The sequence below is a fragment of the Malaclemys terrapin genome, chromosome 7 (genome assembly GCF_027887155.1).
Source record: "Malaclemys terrapin pileata isolate rMalTer1 chromosome 7, rMalTer1.hap1, whole genome shotgun sequence".
Classification (NCBI taxonomy): domain Eukaryota; kingdom Metazoa; phylum Chordata; order Testudines; family Emydidae; genus Malaclemys; species Malaclemys terrapin.
Window position 1 is genome coordinate 45,437,264 of NC_071511.1, and position 21,837 is coordinate 45,459,100.

General features: G+C 40.5%; 1 protein-coding gene across 2 annotated transcripts in view; it reads right to left on the reverse strand.

Annotated features, from left to right (window-relative positions):
* POC1A (POC1 centriolar protein A) overlaps window positions 1-21,837 on the reverse strand; it is a 112,516-nt gene that overhangs the window by 35,827 nt on the left and 54,852 nt on the right. For both annotated transcript variants that reach the window (XM_054034984.1, XM_054034985.1), the window contains exons 8-9: window positions 20,207-20,275; window positions 14,185-14,283 (exon numbers count right to left, since the gene is read on the reverse strand). In XM_054034984.1, coding sequence (XP_053890959.1) covers window positions 14,185-14,283; window positions 20,207-20,275 — 168 coding nt within the window. The remainder of the gene's footprint in view (window positions 1-14,184; window positions 14,284-20,206; window positions 20,276-21,837) is intronic.

Below are 21,837 nucleotides of genomic sequence, written 5' to 3' on the forward strand. Positions count from 1 at the left end.
GACCTGCGCAGCTGAAAAGGAGGCCACGCAGGAGGGAGAAGCACCTGAGTCTGACCCCCACCCTAATGCTACTGAACCAGTAGAGGCAACAGAGACTGGGCCCCTAGATCTTAGGCAGATTAGCCCCGGGAGAAGAAATTTTGGACGGGACCAGGCAGAAGACCCAAGGTATGACAACATTAGGAAGGAGGTGACTGAAATAGATGGGGTCCCCGTGGAAGGGAAAACCCAGGGACCAGGACCCTACTTCATAATGAAGAAGGATCTCTTATACCAGGTTGCACCGGTACAGGGGCAGAAGGTACAGCTGATCCTAGTACCTCAAAAACACCAGAACACTGTATTAAGTCTTGCTCATAGTCCTCTTTTGGGGGGGCATTTGGGGGTAGAGAAGACCCTGGCACTAGTCCTACAACGGTTCTTCTGGCCCGGAGGACATGAAGAAGTGCGGAGGTACTGTGCCTACTGCCCGGACTGTCAGCTGCGCAGTCCCCATCCCCATTTAAGGGCACCTTTAGTACCCCTTCCCATCATAGAGGTCCCCTTTGAGCGAATAGCCATGGACCTAGTGAGACCCCTGGAGAAGACGGCTCGGGGCCACCAATATATACTTGTTGTTTTGGACTATACTACTCGCTACCCAGAAGCCGTCCCCCTGCGGAACACGGCCTCTAAAACTCTAGCCAAAGAGCTGGTGGGGATCTTTGCCCGAATGGGGCTACCGAAGGAGATATTAACCGACCAAGGAACCCCATTTATGTCGAAGCTAATGAAGGACCTCTGTATGCTGCTCTATATACATACCCTGAGAACTTCGGTCTACCATCCGCAGACTGATGGGTTGGTACAAAGGTTTAACCAAACCCTCAAGGTTATGATAAGGAAGGTGGTAAGTCGGGACGGGAAGGATTGGGACACCCTACTACCCTACCTTATGTTCGCTATCCGGGAGGTACCTCAAGCCTCAACTGGGTTTTCCCCCTTCGAGTTATTATACGGGCGTCACCCCTATGGCATACTAGATATCGCTAGATTTACTGATCGCCGTATTTGGGGTCGGGAAGGAATTTTCCTCCAGGGTAGATTGGCTGAGGCCCTGGAGGTTTTTCGCCTACCTCCGCAGCATGGGGCAGGGATCGCTAGCAGGAGGGTTCTCTGCCAATTGAAGTCACTAAAACACAGGATTTGGGGACTTCAACAGCAGAGTCAAGGGAAGGGGTAGGGACGGTTTTGTGGCCTGCAGCATGCAGGCGGTCAGACCAGATGATCATAATGGTCCCTTCTGACCTTAAAGTCTATGAGTCTATGAGTCTATAAAGAGATCTGGGAAGAGGAACCCAATGAGGGGAGAAATATAATAGAGCATGTAATGCAGATGTGAGACCGGATAGCCCGGGTTACCCCTATTGTACGGGAACATTTGGAGAAGGTACAGGAGGCCCAGCGAACCCATTACAATCGCCAGGCAAAAGTGCGACAGTTCCAACCAGGGGATCGGGTTATGGTGTTGGTATCCACGGCAGAAAGCAAGCTTCTGGCCCAATGGCAGGGGCCCTATGAAGTGGTTGAACCTGTGGGGGAAGTAACCTACAAGGTGCGGCAGCCAGGACGCAAAAAACAAGAACAGATTTATCACGTTAACCTTCTGAAACCCTGGCATGCACAAGAGGCATGCACAACGGTCCAAAAAGACCTAACCCAGGAAAACAAGCCTTCCAAACAGGTGAGGGTGTCTCCCGATTTAACACCAGACCAGAAGAATGAGGTGTCTGAGATGATCTTCCAGAACCAAGATGTGTTCTCGACAAAAGTGGATCACCACATCGTCACAAACCCTGGGGCCAGAGTAACAATGAGGCCTTATCGGGTGCCAGCGGCAAAAAGGGAGGAAATAAAAGCCGAAGTAAAAAAAAAAAAAAAATGCTGGAGTTGGGGATCATCGAAGAATCCCACAGTTGTCCAGCCCAATCGTGCTGGTGCCCAAACCTGATGGCACCACAAGATTTTGCAACGACTTCCGGAGACTAAACGAAGTATCCCAGTTCAACGCGTACCCCCATACCTCGCATAGATGAGCTAGTGGACCGTCTGGGTAATGCCCGGTACTTGACTACCCTAGACTTGACAAAGAGGTACTGGCAGATTCCCCTTGCAGAAGACGCAAAGGAAAAGACTGCGTTCTCTACACCAGAGGGTCTTTTTCAATATACTGTCCTCCCTTTTGGACTACATGGGGCCCCAGGTACCTTCCAGCGCCTCATGGACAAGTTATTACGCCCGCATAACAGTTATGCTGCTGCCTACTTGGACGATGTGGTCATTCATACCCCAGACTGGGAAACCCACCTGAGAAGGTGGAGGCAGTCCGATACCTTCAGGCGAGCTGGCCTTACAGCAAACACTGCCAAGTGCACTATAGGGTTTACAGAGGCCAAATATTTTGGCTACATTGTGGGAAAAGGTTTGGTAAAACCCCAAGTAAACAAGTTAGAGGCCATCCAAAATTGGCCCCAACCAAGTCGCAAGAAACAAGTCTGGGTGTTCCTAGGTGTGGTGGGGTATTACCGACGATTTATCCCCCACTTTGCCACAAGGGCAAGCCCCCTGACAGACCTAGTGAAAGCCCGTGGACCTGATCTGGTGAGATGGTCTGACGCAGCAGAGGAAGCATTCACAGACCGCCCTCTGCAGTAACCCCGTACTGATAGCCCCTGATTTCACCAAGGAGTTTATCCTGCAGATGGATGCATCAGAAGTAGGGTTGGGGGACGTTCTATCACAGATGGTCGGGGAGGAGGAACACCCAATTCTATACCTCAGTTGGAAACTCCTTCCAAGGGAACAAAAATATGCAGTGGTGGAGAGAGAATGTCTCGCTGTAAAATAGGCCATGGAAACATTGCGCTACTACCTGCTCGGGCACAGATTTGTCCTCGTGACTGACCATGTCCCTCTTCAATGGATGCAGCGGAACAAGGAGAAGAACACAAGGGTGACCAGATGGTTCTTATCCCTCCAACCTTTCCAGTTCCGTGTGCAACACAGAGCAGGGAGCTGTCATGGCAACGCCGATGGTTTGTCATGTGTGCACTGTCTGGTGTCCCAAACTGCCCAACCCCTTGGCGTTGAGCAAGGGGGGAGGGATATGTGACAGACCCAGACCAGTGGGGTACAGGAGTCTGGTAGAGGGCAAATATACTGGTCACTGGATGAGTAGTTTTCTGTTCCCTGAGTGACCAGAGCAGGGGCTGCACTAGAGTAATCAGGAACCTGCTAGAACCAGTTAAGACAGGCAGGCTAATTAAGAAGCTGCTAGAATCAATTAAGGCAGGCTAATCAGGGCACCTGGGTTTTAAAAGGAGCTCACTTCAGTTTGTGGGGCAAGTGTGAGGAGCTGGGAGCAAGAGGCGCAAGAAGCTGAGAGTGAGAGGGTGTGCTGCTGGAGGACTGAGGAGCACAAGTGTTATCAGGCACCAGGAGGAAGGTCCTGTGGTGAGGCTAAAGAAGGTGTTGGGAGGAGGCCATGGGGAAGTAGCCCAGGGAGTTGTAGCTGTCATGCAGCAGTTACAGGAGGCACTATAGACAGCTGCAGTCCACAGGGCCCTGGGCTGGAACCTGGAGTAGGTGGACCCGGGTCCCCCCCCAAACCTCACAATTGACCTGGACTGTGGGTTCTTCCAGAGGGGAAGGTCTCTGGGCAGTTCCCCAACCCACATGGTGAATCTCTGAGACAGGAAAATCCGCCAGTAAGCGCAGGACCCACCAAGATAGAGGAGGAAATTTGTCACACTATACATTGAAATGTAAGTACAATATTTATATTCCAATTGATTTTTTATAATTATATGATAAAAATGAGAAAATAAGCAATTTTTCAGTCAGTGTGTGCTGTGACACTTTTGTATTTTTGTGTTTGATTTTGTAAGCAAGTAGTTTTTAAGGAAGGTGAAACTTAGGGCATGCAAGACAAATCAAACTCCTGAAAGGGGTACAGTAGTCTGGAAAGGTTGAGAGCCACTGACTTAAGAAACTATATGACCTGCCAATCTCAGTGGAATAGCAATACTTACAACGAAAACTGTTGATAATGCATCAATTTGGTCCTTATGCTCTAGGACTTCCAGATCCTAGATCTACTGGGAACTTTGGAAATACTTAATGAACTCCACAGGCCCACTCCACTACTTATGCTTTACTAAGAAAGAGGACCTCCACTGGTCTGGAGTTTTTTGTGAGAGCCGGGGAAGCGGAATTATGACAGCCCTTAAAAGAACCCCAGTGGCAGAGCATATTATAGAATGTTAAAAATGTTTCTATGGATTTCAGGCTATAACTGACACCGCAAAAGATTCTATTCAAAATGTATTGGACACCACAGATATTGTATGAGATGGGGGCCTTGTCTTCTGATATTTGTTGGAGTTGTAATAAAGAAAAAGGAAGCCTGATGCAAATGCTATGTGACTGTCCAGTAGCCAGGCAGCTGTGGTAAGAGGTGGACACAAGAATGGAAACAATGCGTGGCTTGAGCAATCAAACCAGAGCTGAAAATTATATCCTAGGGTATATACCTGCTATGATGAGTTTAACTCCAACACAAAGATGTTGGTTCTTGAGAGCTGCAATAATTACTAAGCATATGATTTTACAAAAAAGGAGGAGTAGGCTTATGCCTAGAACAGAGCAGTGGTATTTGGACCTGTCTGAGTTAGCAGCAAAAAGGATAGCTTATCTATGTAGGGAGCAATTATAGGAGTTCAAAGAAATTTGGACCTCCATTTCTCGATCCATTTGGATAAGGAATGCTGAGATAGGTAGAATGGAAGCTTATAATTATTTGAGCTGATTTCTCACTTTTTTCCCACCTCTTCCCCCTCCTGGCCCATCTCCTCTTCCCCTTTTTGCTAATTTGTGCATGTTGTTTTGTTGATTATTGCTACCCCATCTTAACATGTTATGTCTGAGTAATATTCTCCAATTTTGTATTGTCAAAGCTGCAAGCCCAGACAAGTTGAAAAGATGCCTAATTGCATAATATTGTTAGATATGTGAAATGTGCAGTATTTGCTGACATATACAAACTGTAAGTGATTTACTTTTTGTATTTTTACTGTTTGCTTCTTTATGAAAATTAATAAAAAAATTAATCACACAAAGTGTCTCAGATCTTGGTGAATTATATGCTTTACTTCTACATTATCATTATAATTAACTGGTAAGTAAACTGTATTTGAAAGTAATGGTTTCATGCCTTGGCATATATTGCATTTTTTAATATTTTTTAAAAAGACAAACAGCAAGAGACAACATGAAAGACATCACAGTTAAGCAAATGAAAGTGAATGTACTTAGATGGCAAAGATAACATAGAAGCACACAACAGAGTTAAAAGGGTAGAGCCAATGTGTATCAGAAGACTATTCACGAGGGCTGTTAAAAATTATCCAGTTTCTTGGTTGTTTGGGAAGGATTTTATCCAACTTACCAGGTAGAGCCATTTTTACTGAAGTCACTAAGAATCAACATTAAACTCTTCTATAGGAACATGTCCCAGCTCCTTTTACGCCGAGCCATTTTAGAATGACCAATGCTGAGGAATTAAGACATTCATTGAGTAAGCGACCATGGGAGGAAGCATTAAATCCACTAGTGCGGTAAGAGTTCCAAATCTACTTAGCTTTTCCAACAAGGTAAGTTCAGGTCAAGTATGCTCAGACCAGAAAAGCATCTGTTTAGAAAGAGAACAGGCTACCTACCGTCCCTTTGGTCAGAATGTACTGCAACTATACCACTATTGTTCGTGAGTTTGCTATACCATTAGCTTCCAAATTTCACAAATTATTAAACACAAATTGAAAATTAAGATTGGAAAATGTGATACTGAGCAGTGTAAGACATGTAGAGGGTATGTGGGTATACTCACGCATCTACCCACATCTACACCCACACAAATTATAATTTAAGAAGGATATGAGGACTATTTGTTAGTGGAAGCACGAAGCTTGGAGACTAATTTTGCACATCTGAAAACATAAGTTCAGTCTTCCAAACAGGCACACCTGAAACATTCAGATGTGTTGTTCTAAGTTACAGTGACTAATTTAATACACTTGCTGGCTGTGCTATATAAATATATCCATAACATTTCTAGGCTTGAAAGGATTAGATGTTTACTGGTAAACGTCTATTTCATTGTACATACAAAATGAAGAAAAAAATATTTCACCAATAACCAAAATTTAGATCCAGAAAGGAAGAAAATGCTGCTTAAGAACTTAGAGTTTAAGGATACTTACTTCGTATATTTTTGACATATGATGTTGAAATTTTTGTTTTAATGGTCAAAGCTTTAACTTTTTGAATCTCAATTATCTACAGTTGTTAAATAATTAGTGTGACCCCATCAATAATTTACCCCAACTTGAAAAGTTTAAATAGATAACAGAAAAAATGCTTAAAAATAAGCATCAGTATTAGCTGTTGACATTATTTATAAAAAAAAATAAAAAATGAATTCTGCCAACCCTACTTATTTCAAAAACCAAGATTCTGCAGACAGACCAAAGGCACCAGGCCTCATTCTGGAATACGTATACACCATGTTTGTTTAAAAAAAAAAAAAAAAAAAAAAGGATTTGACCCGTATGGTTGGAAAATTCACATCTGAAGAGGTATAGCACACTTCCTCTGCCATCAGTGTCCATCTTACCTTTTGCCATGTCCATCATCATACTCACATCTTCACACTTTTAAAACTCCCTCACTCAAGACCATGTCTCTCCCTTTCCCATAGTGTGTAAAACTTTCCCCACAGTAAAAATAATTTCACAGAAGGGCCTAGAGCAAACTTGGCAAGCATCAGACAAAAAGCAGGGCTTTCAGAAAGTAAAAAAAAATCAGCAGAAAATACAGGTTTACATTCTAAATTCCATCTCAGCCTCATCTAGTGTAGCTACTGCACTGCAATAATATCACATACTTCAAAATTCAGATGCTAACATGCCTAAACAAAGGCCAATATTTGAGCTTAAAAAAGTATTTATTTAAGATATGAAAATAAGGAAAATTCAATATGTATGAAAAGTTATATTTACAAACTTAGCTCACAAACTACAATCTTTGTTCACCACCACCCTTTTTAGCACACAATTAAAGATAAATATCTAAGCAGTTTCCAAATGCCAATGTGATATCAATTGTTCAGCATTTGCTCTTCAGAGAATTTACTATACATAGTCTTCCTAGAATCTGGAAAATAATACCAACAAATATATCATATAACGAAATACATATGCTAGTAAAATCACCACAATGATAACTACGTAAGGGAATTACCTCCCATCAACATGCTTTCTTTATATTGACAGGAAAGTATGATGACAGTGTGATCAACTTTCTCTGCGAAGCATAAATTATAGGATTAAAGATTTCAGATCACATGTTCCAAGAAGATGGAAATATGGTCTATGGGCCTCATCCTGTCATATGCACAGACTCCTGTGCCCACAATGATCCCCATTGATTCAAGCGACCTCTGCACAGGCATAAGCATCTATCCATCTGAAGTAATTTGCAGGATCCACACCTTTCATATTATAGACATCTTATAATATCCCCTCGGAGTTCTCTTTTCCAAGCTGAATAGTCCCAGTCTCTCCTCATACAGAAGCTGTTCTACACTCATTTTTGTTGCTCTTCTCTGTACCTTTTTCACTTCTCATCATTTTTTTTTTCCAGATGAGGTGACCAGAATTGCATGCATTATTCAAGGTGTGGGTATAACATGGATTTATACAGAGGTATTATGGTATTTTCTGTCTTGTTATCTATCCCTTTCCTAATGGTTCCTAACATTGTTAGCTTTCTTGACTGCCAATGCACATTTAGCAGATATTTTCAGAAAACTATCTATAAGACCTCTTTCTTCAGTGGTAACAGCTAACTTAGACCCCATCATTTTGTATGTATAGTTGGGATTATGTTTTCCAACATGCATTACTTTGCATTCATCAACAGTGAATTTCACCTGCCATTTTGTTGCCATCACCCAGTTTTGTGAGATCCCTTTTTGTAACTCTTTGCAGTCTGCTTTGAATTTAGCTGTCTTGCATAATTTTGTATCACCAGCAAACTTTGCCACCTCATGGTTTACCCCTTTTTCCAGATCATTTATGGATACATTGGCCAGCACCAGCCCAGTACAGATCCCTGAGGAACACAGTTAATTACCTCTCTCCATTCTGAAGACTGACCATTTATTCCTACCCTTTCTTTCCTAGCTTTCAACAAGTTACTGATCCATGAGAGGACCCTTCCTCTTATCCCATGACTGCTCAGTTTGCTTAAGAGCCTTTGGTGAGGGATATTGTCAAAGGCTTTCTGAACGTCCAGGTACACTATATCCACTGGATCCACATGTTTGTTGATTCCCTCAAAGAATTCTAATATCGTGGTGAGGCATGATTTCCCTTCATAAAAGCCATGTTGACACTTCCCCATTATACTGTATTCATCTATGTGTCTGATAAATCTGTTCCCTACTATATCTTCAACCGATATACTTGGTAAAGAAGTTAGGCTTACTGGCCTGTTGCAAGAATTGCCTCTGGAGCCTTTTTTAAAAACTGGTGTCACATTAGCTATCCTCCAGTCAACTGGAACTGAAGCTGATTCAATGATAGGTTACATACCACAGTTGTTAGTTCTGCAATTTCATATCTGACTTCCTTCAGAACTGCTGGGTAAATACCATCTGGTCCTGGTGACTTATTACTGTTTAATTTACCAATTTGTGCCAAGACCACCTCTACTGACATCTCAATCTGGGATAGTTCCTCAGATTTGTCACCTAATTCCCCAGGTATAGGAATCTCCCTCACACCCTCTGCAGTGAAGACAGATGCTAAGAATTCATTTAGCTTCTCCACAATGGCTTTGTCTTCCTTGAGTGCTCCTTCAGCACCTCGATCGTCCAATGGCCCCCACTATTTGGCAGGCTACCTGCTTCTGATGTACTTAATTTTTTTGAGTAGTTTGCTAGTTGGTCTCCAAATTCTTTTTTGGGCTGACTAATTATACTTTTATATTTGACTTGCCAGAGTTTATGCTCTTTTATTTTTCTCAGTAGAAGTTGCCTTCCAATATGTATTTTTGCCTCTAATCACCTCTAACTCTGTTTAGCCATGGTGGCATTTTTTTGGTCCCCTTAATATTTTTTTAATTTGGGATATACATTTAATTTGAGCCTCTAGAATGGTGTTTTTAAAATGTTTCCATGTAGCTTGAAGACATTTCACGCATGACTGTTCCTTTTAATTTCAATTTAACTAGCTTCCTCATTTTTGTATATTTCCCCTTTTTCAAGTTAAATACTACTGTGGAGGGCTTCTTTGGTCCTCCCCCTCCCAAGAATGTTAAAATTAATTGCATTATGGTCACTATTACTGAGCGGTGCAGCTATATGCACCTCTTGGACCAGATCCTGTGTGCCACTTAAGACTAAATCAAGAATTATGTCTCCTCTTGTGGGTTCCAGGACTAGCTGCTCCAAGAAGCAGTCATTAATGGTGTCTAGAAATTTTATCTCTACATTTGGTCCTGAGGTACCCAGTCAATATGGGGATAGTTGAAATCTCCCATTATTACTGAGTTTTCTATTTTTATAGCCTCCCAAATCTTCCCGAGCATTTTAAAACCACCATCATCCTCATCAGATGGTTGGTAGTATATTCCTACTGCTATGCTCTTATTATTCAAAGATGGAATAGCTATCCATCGAGATTCTATGGCACAGTTTGATTCATTTAAGATTTTTACTACATTTAACTCTATACTTTCTCTCACAGATAGAATAAGTCTTGCTGGTGAAGGAGTGGCTCTGTCATGCCTATAGTTTTTGTACACTGATATTACCGTGATTAACATTGTTCCACCAAATTTCTGTGATGTCTCTCAATATCTTCATTTAATACCCGACACTCAAATTCACCCATCTTAATATTTAGACTTCTAGCATTTGTATACAGGCATTTATGAAATTTATCATCAACATTTAGTTGTCTGCTTTCACGTGATGTAATTGAATGGGACTCTCTTTCATTGGACTGTTTATCTTCAATTTCTACTGTACTTTATCAAATTCTATCTTCTCTTCTTTGCTAGAGTACAGAAAACCCCCTTTATAGATCCTCCCGTCAGGGATGTGTCTGTCTGAACCATGTGCTCTTCCGCACCTGTTGGCTTACCCCCAGCCCTTAGTTTAAAAACTCCTCTACAACCTTTTTAATTTTACATGCCAGCAATCTAATTACATTTTGAAATAGGTGGCGCCCATCCTTCCTTTATAGCCAAGGTCCCTAAAGTCTGGATCATAGAATCATAGCAGATTAGGGTTGGAAGAGACCTCAGGAGGTTATCTAGTCCAACCCCCTGTTCAAAGCAGGACCAACACCAACTAAATCATCCCAGCCAGGGCTTTGTCAAGTGGTCCTTAAAAACCTCCAAGGATGAAGATTCCACCATCTCCCTAGGTAACCCATTCCAGTGCTTCACCACCCTCCTAGTGAAATAGTGTTCCTAATATCAAACCTAGGCCTCAACTTGTATCTTATAAATGATGCAGCAATTTTATCCCCCGCTACTTCCAGGATCAGAATGGAAGTTCTTTTTAGATCAAGTTCTGTTTTGAGTCCACCACATTGATGCAATGTCAGGCCAATTTGATCTCAAGTAGTCTGCTACGAAGAGCAGTAGAAAGATAGAAGAGTCATGTATAATTTAACATGCAATCACTTGTTTCTTATTATATCCATCACTTGTGCTAACCTGCTTCTCCTCTCTCAAGAAAGCTATCAGAAGAGCTATCTGGCATTATATATTTTTGTTTACATTACCTCTACTTTGGTCAGTATACACGTTTTCACAATGCTTAATAAAGTAGCAGGACTTTGTAGCACAAACTCATTAGGAAACATATTTATTGATTTAGGTGAAAGGCAAAATGACACAGGAAGTACTGAAGTGTATCCCCAATATTGGTAAGGAATAATTGACAATAGCCCTTGAAGGGATAACTCAGTAACAAGGTTAAAGGATTGTGCAGACAGCCTTTTTTTAAAAACAAAATTTTTAGTACAGTCATGCGGCAGTGGTGGAAAAGATTAAGCAGCTTCCTTTTATAGAGGGCGAAGTTATTGTTCTTAAATCAGGAAATCAAAAGCTCCTTATGAGAAAAACAAACTGCAGTTTTAAAGTTTGATTTTGTAAATTTTTTGAGAGGTGGATTGAGCACAAGGATGAGGGGAGGAAGGATACTATAACCTCTCAAAATCATAACAAAACTTATCTGCAGAAATATCTTGTTTTTAAACCACTCTAGCTTGCCTGAGACAAAACACAGCCCTTACATATAAAGAAGGCTGAACATACCTCAGTTTTAATGCTTGCAACAAAATGGAGTTATAAGAAAGTGCTTTAAAAAAAAAACGAAGCAGAATTTACCTTTAAAGGAAGTATTATCCAAAAATAACATTTAAGGATAAGAAGTCGTCAAACTGATGTGCAAGTGCAATGTTACGGAAACTAGGGCTCAGAGTACAAGCTATTTACATCACTTAAAATAATAAATCAAACCACCTCCAGAATCATTAACCTGTTTTCAACAACCATACCTGCTATGCTTTACAGACCATTTCACATCAATTTTAAAGCTAGACAACCTATGGAATTTAAATCAGTGCTTGGGCTCTTCACAAGGAAAAAATGTATTTAACACCATCTCATCCTCTTACAATCCAACCTATAATAGGAAAACTATGGATTATTAAAATGAAATATTCTTAGTAACCCAATGTATATCAAGATACTGAAAAAACTGAAGCTGTTGAGCATTTTTATTTTCAAACACAAAAGGACAGGACCATAATTTGGGTATGTGTAGCAAATCCACTGATAAAGCACTTGTATAGGTCCTGCCTTCACTATATTTATAAGCAGGTTGCAATTCACCTGTTCACAGTATGATTGTTACACACATGGTAAGAACAGTGAGAACCCTGAAGACCATGAGTGTAATCCTGTAACCACTGTAGCCAAGGGGGTTTGCTACTGATTTCAATGGGGCCAAGATTTCATCCTAAGGTCCACTGTTCTGCTAAGGATCAGAGCGGTCTCTCATCCACATGGCAATGCTAGAACATATTTTAACCAATTCCCGTGATACAGCAGAATTTACACTGTGGTTAGGATCACAGTGATATGGCATGGAAGTCCTGAATTGTTTTAATGGACTATCCATTCTCAGATTTTCAACCAGTGTTTTTCTTAACTTCCACTCTTACTAACCCCCGTGCAGTTCCATCAACAGTAGTGCTAGCATGGAAAGGCACCGGAGTGTTTTTAACCAAGATGTCTTTTAACCATGGTCACAACAAGTCTAGACGACATGGTGGTTAAACACCATGCCAGTGCTCCCACAGTTCTTCCCACATGGTGCAATGGTGTAATATTTTTCTTAAAGTTTCCCTGTCACTAGGTCTCATACTAAAACTTCACTCTGCACCTACTTATGCTTCACTCTGATATATGCAATTTCTTCTGATCTAATATTTTTGGAATGCAGTGACTTTAACAGATAGGTTATGCTGCTTTCCTTGGAAATGTTACTTCCCCTTGCTCCTCTGTCCAGTCGAGCAAAGAAGTCTCCATTGTCTCATGAGAAAGAAAGGAACCAAAGTGACTGCAACTACTCTTAACATGGAATGAAGAGCTGATCTTCCAGACACAAGCATACACACCACAACGGCCAGCACAACCAGTGGCCATTGGAATTCTGGGCCGGGAGAAGAGATGGAGGGAGAGAGGGCTGAGTAAAGAGAGGGGAGGATCTGCCTAGTCCACCTGCTTCTTTTGCAGTGACACACTGCTTTTAATGAGTGAAAGGGCAGCAGGGGTGGAGGATGGCAGGCCATCTGAAATTAGGGAAGACATTAATAGTCTAAAATCGTCTAGTTCATTTTAGTAAAGTGATAACTAAGGGGGGATATGATAGATGTCTCTAAAATGATCAACAGTGTGAGGGGGGAAAAAAGTGTTATTTACTGCTTCATATAAAACAAGCAGCAGGGGTCATTCAATGAAATTAATAGGCAGCAGCTTTAAAACAAAGTAGTACTTCTTCACACAACGCACAGTCAACCCGTGGAACTTGATGCCAGGGGATGTCACAATGGCCAAAAACATAACTGGGATCAAAAGAGATTTAGATAAGTTCATGGAGGATAGGGCCATTACTGGATATTAGCCAAGATGGTCAGGGACCCAATCCCATGCTCTTGGTGTCCCTAAGTCTGACTGCCAAAAGCTGTGACTGAATGACAGGGGATGGACCACTTGATAAATTGACCTGTTCTCGTCACTCCCTCTGAAGCATCTGGCACCGGTCACTATGGGAAGACAGGCTTCTGAACTAAATGGGCCATTGGTCTGATCCAGTATGGCCTTTCTTCTGTTCTTATTACAAAATATATATTAGCAATTCTGGCACAAGCCTAATGGATTTATTCATAAGACTAGACTTGGGTTGCTGTTAATGTTTTGTTTTCTTTTAAATGAAACATCCAGATGGTAACTATATTGTTAAGAGCAATTCTATTCAGGTTGTTGCTTATATATTCCCCTTTCTCTAAGGCCATATTATTCATCCAGTTCTTTAATTGCACTTTTTATGGGGTAATCAGAAACAATACCAGCCTCATCAATAAAACAGACTTTCTGCAACTTAAGTTAATGCAGGAGAACAAGATGACTCTGCGGCCTGAAATGCAGCCAGACACCTTGTAAGGTGTAGGTAATGCTCATCAAATATCCTCCGAGTTCTCATTGAAAAGGGAAATAGCTGGCTCACAATATACCCAAAAGCTAAAAGTGTTCGAAAGAATATCAGTGAGCGGTGCTCACACAGATTTCAAGAGCTATTGTTAGGCACTTGATTAGAATTTAGCTTCACTTGGTAATGACTTGAAATGGAGAGATCAGCTGGTAGGGAAGAGAGAAGAAAGCTCTTCCTGCAAAGCTTCAGAGAAAAACTAGTGTCTCCTCTCAAACATATTATACAGGTAGGTAAACTAGGGAAGTCAAAACATCAACAATAATCATCAGTGTTAAATGTAAGATGGTCTGACCTACCAGACTGTGAAGAGTTCCTGTTACATTAGTGGCATACTTCTGAGTTTTCAATACATCTCCATAATCAGCAGCATCAAAGTTAGTTTTCCATACCATCACCTGCAGAATAAAAACCAGCTGGCTAAAATTAATCCTTGTAAAAACCTCAATTTGCATATATATTCATTCATTTTGCTGGCAGTCTGGAAAAGTGTCAGCACACCCAGGGTTCTGAGAGGAAAGCTTTGTCAGCAAAGAGCAATATAATAGGCTTTGGCAAAATCAGAAAGATGTTATTCAATAGAGAAGTTATATAGGGCTTGTCTATATAAACATTTAGTTTGCTGCAAGCTGGGGCGTGAATCTATTCCACAACTAGTCTGTCATGGACTAACCTGTCTGTATGGATCCTACTGATGCGCATTAACAATATGCTTTAATAGATTAATGTGCTTTAATCTACTCCTCTCTGAAATGGGACTAGATCAAAGCATGCTAACGTGCATCAGCGATGTCCACATGTTCAGTCAGTCCACAAAGTAGAGTCACATCCCAGCAAACTGCAAAATTGTTTGTGTGGACAAGCCCATAGTTTGAGTTCTCAAAGATAATGGCCTTTTCTGACCTCCCTAGACTGCTACCTAAGTAATACCAAAAAATGTTTGAATACTACTAAGAAATCCACTGAGAAGTTATATTTTACATTATATTCATCTTCAGGAATGGCCCTGACTACCAGTACTTATTTTTTTACCTATGGATTAGCACTCAGGAGAAGAGGGCTTAGTTGGCAAAGTAAAATGAGACCTATGGAAACATACTATCTACAAAAATGAACCCTAACAACAAGCAACTTCTCTCCATAATAAATTACATATCCACCATAAGTACTTTTGGAGAGTGCCAAGACAAAAAATCTGGCTTCTCTTCATAAACTGACCATTTCAACATATGAAAACGAACAGGGAGGAGGGAAGGGAATTCCTTAAGACCATGAATTCCCATTTAAGTTGGTAAGTGTTTAAAATATTTTAAGCTAGTCAACAAATAAAAGGACATTTAAATATTTGTAGGATTTAACATTGGTGGAGTAAAAAACTGTTTACAGTTTTATTTCCATGTTTTTAGACATATTAATCGTATTTCACATTATACTTCCATAGTTACAGAAACTTATTGTGCAATTGAGAAACAGTAGCCAAAATAGAAAGACACCTTTGTGTATAACCTAAAGCCCCCAAAAGACTTATACCCAGGCTTAATTTTAACACAGAATAACTCAGTGCATAAAGTCAAGCATGTATATAAAACTTTGCAGGATCAGGCTATAGGCATTATGATTTAACTTCCATAAATAGCCTTATAATTCTAATCTTAGAGGAATTTTTTACTGAACACATTCATAATAGAAGTGTGCAGAAGACTTTAAATATACACACAGTTTAAGAGTTATTTCTTCCTCCTTGCATTAAAGTTTTGCACATGTACACACATACACTCACAAAAAAAAAAACAAAAAAACAAAAAAAAAAAAACACCTTTTTGCTGATATTAAGCATAGAAAATTACAGCCAAAAGGGAGGATTTTTCAAAAAGGTATAAAACTGGAAGTTATAAAGGAACTTGCTACCACAAAAGCTAGATGAGTAGGACCTTTTGGAAAAAAAGAAAAGATCAAGTGTTATAATTTGTTTCCCAGCTAACCAGTAGCAAGAGATATTTCTAGACATGCGAAATGTCATCTCTGAGGAAAAAAAGGGACTAGCTGTCAGATACAACAGAGATTGCCTCATATGAAAAGATATACAAATTCAAAATCAAATAAAGGAATCCAAGAAACCTTTGCAACTTACAATTAAAGGGAAAAAAACACCGCATATGCAGGTTACCACACAAGTCATCCAGTTATGTAATTGAGAGAAAAATAGCTAATACTGTCCACTTTCTTCATATTACTTTAAATTGGAAATTAAGATGTGTTAAAAAAGTCACTTACAGGCATGTCAAAAGTTATGAATGTTTTTTAATGATTATATAACAATCTTTTTATATGGTAACTATTTTTGAGGTGTATCATTACTACAGCTTTCAACACCACCCCAGTTTCTTCAGAAAAAAAGTCAATATTAGCAGAAAAGCCACACTACAGCCAGCTTGCTATTTCTGTTAATCTCTTTATAAACACACAGAGTTAGGTAATTATTTCAAAAGCAAAACTACAAGTAAAACCTTAATAAAATTACCCTGCAAGAAAAAGGGGGGGGAGGAGTAATCAGACCAGTGCCTTAAAAGATGCTGTTTAAAGGGTAAAAAGAAAAAAAAAAAAAAAAACTCTTATTGAAGTAGTAAAGTAACCTTTACAAAAAAAGACATGTTCCATTTCCCAGCAGTGCTTCAGGGGCAGAGGGAGAGGGGATGGGATAGATAAACTATGTCATGAGTTGAGGGTAGAATTTTTTTTCTCCTTAAAAGCATAACATTGGAGAAAGCAAGCTAAGGAATAGAGCAAACCAATTCAAAGGGATTCAGATGCATGGGGCTTACATGTTGATATAAACCCCATATAGATAACAGGGAGCAAAATAATCAGAAGCTTTTATAAAGGAACATTAATAAGGAATGTAGACCAACACAAAGGGCATAAGAGAATGAAACTTGCATAACAACTGTCACCTACCCCCACCACACATGCCTGCCTACTGTGGTGTTTAGATGCTGCATGTGATTATTAGAACTGGGAGCACTGGCTGTTGGGAGTCTGAAAGGACTGGGTGATACAACATTTTGGCAAGGATGGATCTTCTGCCTCTGAACCCACCTGCACCTTTTCTGCAAAGCCCAGGTGAGCCTCCAATTGCTTTTACTGTCTGGAGCCATGTTTGAGACTTATCTGCTTGCAATCAGTGCTACAGAAATTTCTGAAGTAAGAAAGCATGCTCTGCTAATCCACTGCCTTGGAGCAGAAGGGCAGCGTATATTTTACACGTTTCTCCTTGCAGATGATAAATGATAAGATGATAAATATGAGACTGCACTCACTGCATTAAAGAACTTTTTTGTGCCAAAAGTGAATGTAGTAGCTAATCGCTACAGATTTCGCCAGTGTGAGCAGAAACCAGGGGAGATTATAATGCAGTATATTGCTTCTGTGAGGAGTCTGATTGTAACTTGTGACTTTGGGACTACGGCAGATGAGATGATTAGAGACCAGCTCATTGAGAAAACAACCATGCTTCGCGTAAGAGAACGCTTACTTCTAGAATCACAACTTACACTAGAAAAAGCAATAACCATTGCTACTCAGATTGAGTCAGTTACAGCTGAAGCCAAAATAATGAGCAAGGGTACAGGAGGCCCAGTCCAGGCTGTGACTCCTTTGCAGAAAAGTTGACTATCACTGCAGACAAACAACTGCAAAAGGAAAACTAATGAAAAGCCACTGAATCAGCAAATGCAAAATACAGTAAAAGCATGCTTTCGCTGTGGATCCCCACAAAATACAGTAAAAGCATGCTTTCGCTGTGGATCCCCTACACAAGATGTAGCTTTTGCGTTACTTTAAAGATGTGTCTCTTACTGAACCCAAACTTCACTTGGTGTGCTATTTAAAAAAACATATTCCAGTACATGGCTGCCTGACAGCAATAGTTACCTTTGGTGATTGCCGTGTAGCTGCGGAGTTCTACATTGTCCACAAAGGCACTGCTATCCTTGGCAGAGATTTATTAGCTGCTTTAAATCTCAGGGTAGTTAATGGACAAATTGATCTTCCTCAGCAAAGCACTCTTGCGGTACACACACCAGTTTCAGCTGGGACCCAACTCCAGGTTGAGGAGAAACTTGGCTGTGCTTATGGGTTTCTGCATAAAGTTAAAATGCGGAATAATGTGATGCCTGTACGACTCGGGATGAACTCTCTTTGCTCGATGGCTGTGTGCTACGAGGTACACACCGGCTACTTGTGCCTGAAGAATTACAGTTAAAACTCATACACCTGGCACATGATACTCATCAAGGAATTGTCAGAACCAAACAACGACTACGGGATCTGTATTGGTGGCCAGGGATGGACTCTCAAACTGAAGCACTCATAAAATCCTGTGTCACTTGCCAAATGCATGATAAGACAGCAGTGACATGTAACCCTCCATTACAGCCTGTTCCTCTTCCTGAATCTGCATGGGAAAAAGTGGCGATTGACATTGTAGGACCCTTTGATACTGCTCCAATTGACTGTCATTATGTCATCACTTTAATAGACTATTTCAGCAAATGGCCTGAGGTAGCGTTTACATCGCAAATTTCTTCTGCTACAGTACTTAAGTTTCTCTCTCCAGTTTTTAGCCAGAAAGGTAACCCCAAAGAACTGGTTTCAGATAATGGTAGTCAATTTACTTCCCTGGAATTTGAAACTTTTCTAGCATTTTACACAGGAGGTCATCCCTATATTACCCTCAAGCCAATGGAGAAATCGGACGGTTTAACAGAAGTTTGAAAACAGCTAAACTGGAAGGGCGATTGTGGATACCCTTCACTACTGATTTCTTTGAAGCATGACATGGGCTACACAACATGCCACAACACAAAGATCACCTGCAGAGTTACTGCATGGGAAACGGCTGAATACTAAACTGAACATTGCTGGATTGTTAAAGGCACGACCTGATGCCCCAAACAAGGATGATGTGAGAAAGACAGTTGAACAGAACCAAGCAAAGTCTAAGGCTTTCACAGACAAACAGCAGGGTGCTAAGGAAACCAAAGTTTGAGTGTGGTTCCTTTGTTAGAATACGAAAACCTGAAATCTTACGCAAAGGGGACCATAAATTCACAGCTCCTCTTAAAATCAGAGAGAAGAAGGGCCCTTACACCTATCGACTTTCTGATGGGCGGGTATGGAATGCTTCTTAACTTGCACCTGCCTATGCACCAAGAGGAGATTATGCCAACACCCAGTCTGCATTGGATGACTTCACAGTAGAACCAACACAACAAGATATTGCACTGGAACCGGGGCTTGAGAGACGGCCTGTCAGACTCAGACCACCACCTGCCTGGACTAAAGACTATGTTATGTAGTATCTACAGTATTTTCAGTGTAATATTCCTGCCAACAGGATAGTGTCTTATTTCATATTTGTTCCTGGGGTTAGAACAGCATTTATTTTAATTTGGAAAGTTTCTTAAGAGAGGAGGGAATGTGGTGTTTAGAGGCTGCATGTGATTATTGGAACTGGGAGCACTGGCTGTTGGGAGTCTGAAAGGACAGGAAACAGGAAGGAGGGGGGAGGAGTTGAGGAGGCTGAGTGAGAGTTACAGAGTGTGCAGTTACAGCTTGATAAAGGGATTTCCACTGTAAATAAAGTTCTGTTCATGTTTGTTAATACCTTGCCTGGGTGATACAAAACCTACACAATCTCTCAAGTGGTAAGAGGAAAACGAGAGTGATATCCCATTGAAGGCAACAGCAAAACTTTAATGCAGCCAGAATTTCACCCTGCAAGCCAAGGTCCTTGGGATATACCGCAAACTCTGGTATTTTCAAACTGTTTGAACAACCCCCCTTACTGTGCCTCAGTTTATCCATGAGGAATGGGTATAATATTGACCGACCTCTTGGGGTGATGCTTAGAGAGCCCTTTACCTTGAGTGGAAAAGTGTTTTACACTAAAGTGCTGATTGTTTGGGCACTCAAAAACTTCTCTTGTATGTAGTAACTATATTCTATTGGATTATTTTCTTCTATTTCCTCTTATATCTTGATTCACCTTACAAATGCTCCAGAGGAGATATTCCATCTATAGTTCATTCCCTAACCTTAGACATGCAACTTTCTCAATTTTAGCCAATTTTCAAATGCTATCATCTTAAAAGGTCATCTGTGCTAAAGCTAATTTATCCCCTCCTCCCCAAACTACATAATTCCACAAACACTTGATTTTTCTGCATCATAATTAAAACACATTTTTTTGTTCACTCAATTACATCAAGAATCTAGAAAACAGAGTTTAGAGATGTCAGATTAGGCAGATACATCACACACCTGTTCATCTGACCCTCCAGAAGCAAAAAAGTCCCCAATTCTTGAGAAGGCAACACAGGTAGCTGGCCCCTGTAAAACAAAAACATTTATAGATGAGAGCTACAATGCTGAGGTTCAAGATAGGTCTTCAGACAAAAAGTATTAGTATAATTTTAACTCAGTCAAAATCAAAAACACTTATTCCTCAATACAGATTGACAGGAGCTACTTTAAATGAGAAATTTCTAGTAACCTCTTTTTAATTTAAGATACCCAGCTCTTCAATACCAAATAGCCAAAAGAACTACGTAGGTGTTTTAGTGAGAAGCGGTTAAGGACCATGTGTAAAATTTTCAAAATTACTTAAATCAGTTTGAGCCAGATTTTCAAATGGTATTTAGGTACCCAAAGAGACTGCTTCTGAAAATCCCACTAGGCACTTATCTGCATCTTCAGGCAACTAAATGCCCCTAAAAATCTGGCTTCCAGACACTTAAACATCTTTTAAGGCATAATCCACCCTTTGCACCTTCTCTGTACATTCAAAATAATGTTTAAGTAATTTTAACATTCACATTTACAAAAGCTTGGACTCCAAGGAGGAGTCTAGTTTTTAGTCACATACAAGTGAGAAACAAAGAAAGTTATCTTTCCTTGTCCTAAGTGTAATGAAATTTCCTTCACTTCTTTTTTTAACTTCCATTTTAAACTTCAGTCTATTTCCTTCTCCCCTTTCATTTATTAAATCTGATTGAGGGAGGGACTATTTTAAAACCCTTCAGTCTGCTTTCATTTTAAAATGGTCAATCCCCTCTTTTTTTTTTTTTGTTAAACTAGTACTTCTAGAAGTAGCACTTGGAGTTAGTGACCAAAGTCTATTCCACAGCTCCCAAACAATGGCGGGGAGGGGGAAAGAGAGGCTGGGAATGGAAGAGGAGACCGTCAGCAACAGCAGGAAACTGTGAACATATACAGTGTTACATTTTCAAGAGGTAAAAGACCGACAGTAATGCAACCCCAAACACTCAAAAGTTATGAATCAGCACCTCCACCCCACAAAAAGAAATAATGATTAACTTTAAAATTGACTTTGAAAAAGCATATCTAACTATTTGGGACTCTATTTGCTTTCTGAGCCTTTAGAAGTCACATTTTCAAGCTTCTCCTCCCCAACTACAAGAACTAGCGGTTTTAAATAACACACCTACTAAGTTGAGATTCACACAATCATGTATCTGCAGGAGCTGGTGCTTTCAGAGATATCAAATATTGTGAGAACTGGTAATACTGGGATTGTAGCCCTCATCTGCTCAGATCAGTGAATCATACAGAGCATACCAGAACATCAATCCAATTATCTTTTTATCAGTATTTTTTTAAACAAGATAGAAACCTGTTAATGTAAAATGGACAGGTCTCAACTGATCTGTCCCTCTTAAATGTAACCCCATGCTACGTTACTGCATTTCTTCACTCCCTGCTATAAATGTGTAGCTGCAGCTGGCATGAGGGAGGAAGCAGAGGGGACCAGTGTGGATGGGATGGGGAAAGGATGGATGATTAGGACTGTGCATGCAGCCTGAGGTGGGGATAGCCCAGTGCTTCTCTGGCAAGATGTCAGCAGGTGAAGGGTATCCAAAGCTGCTACCTCA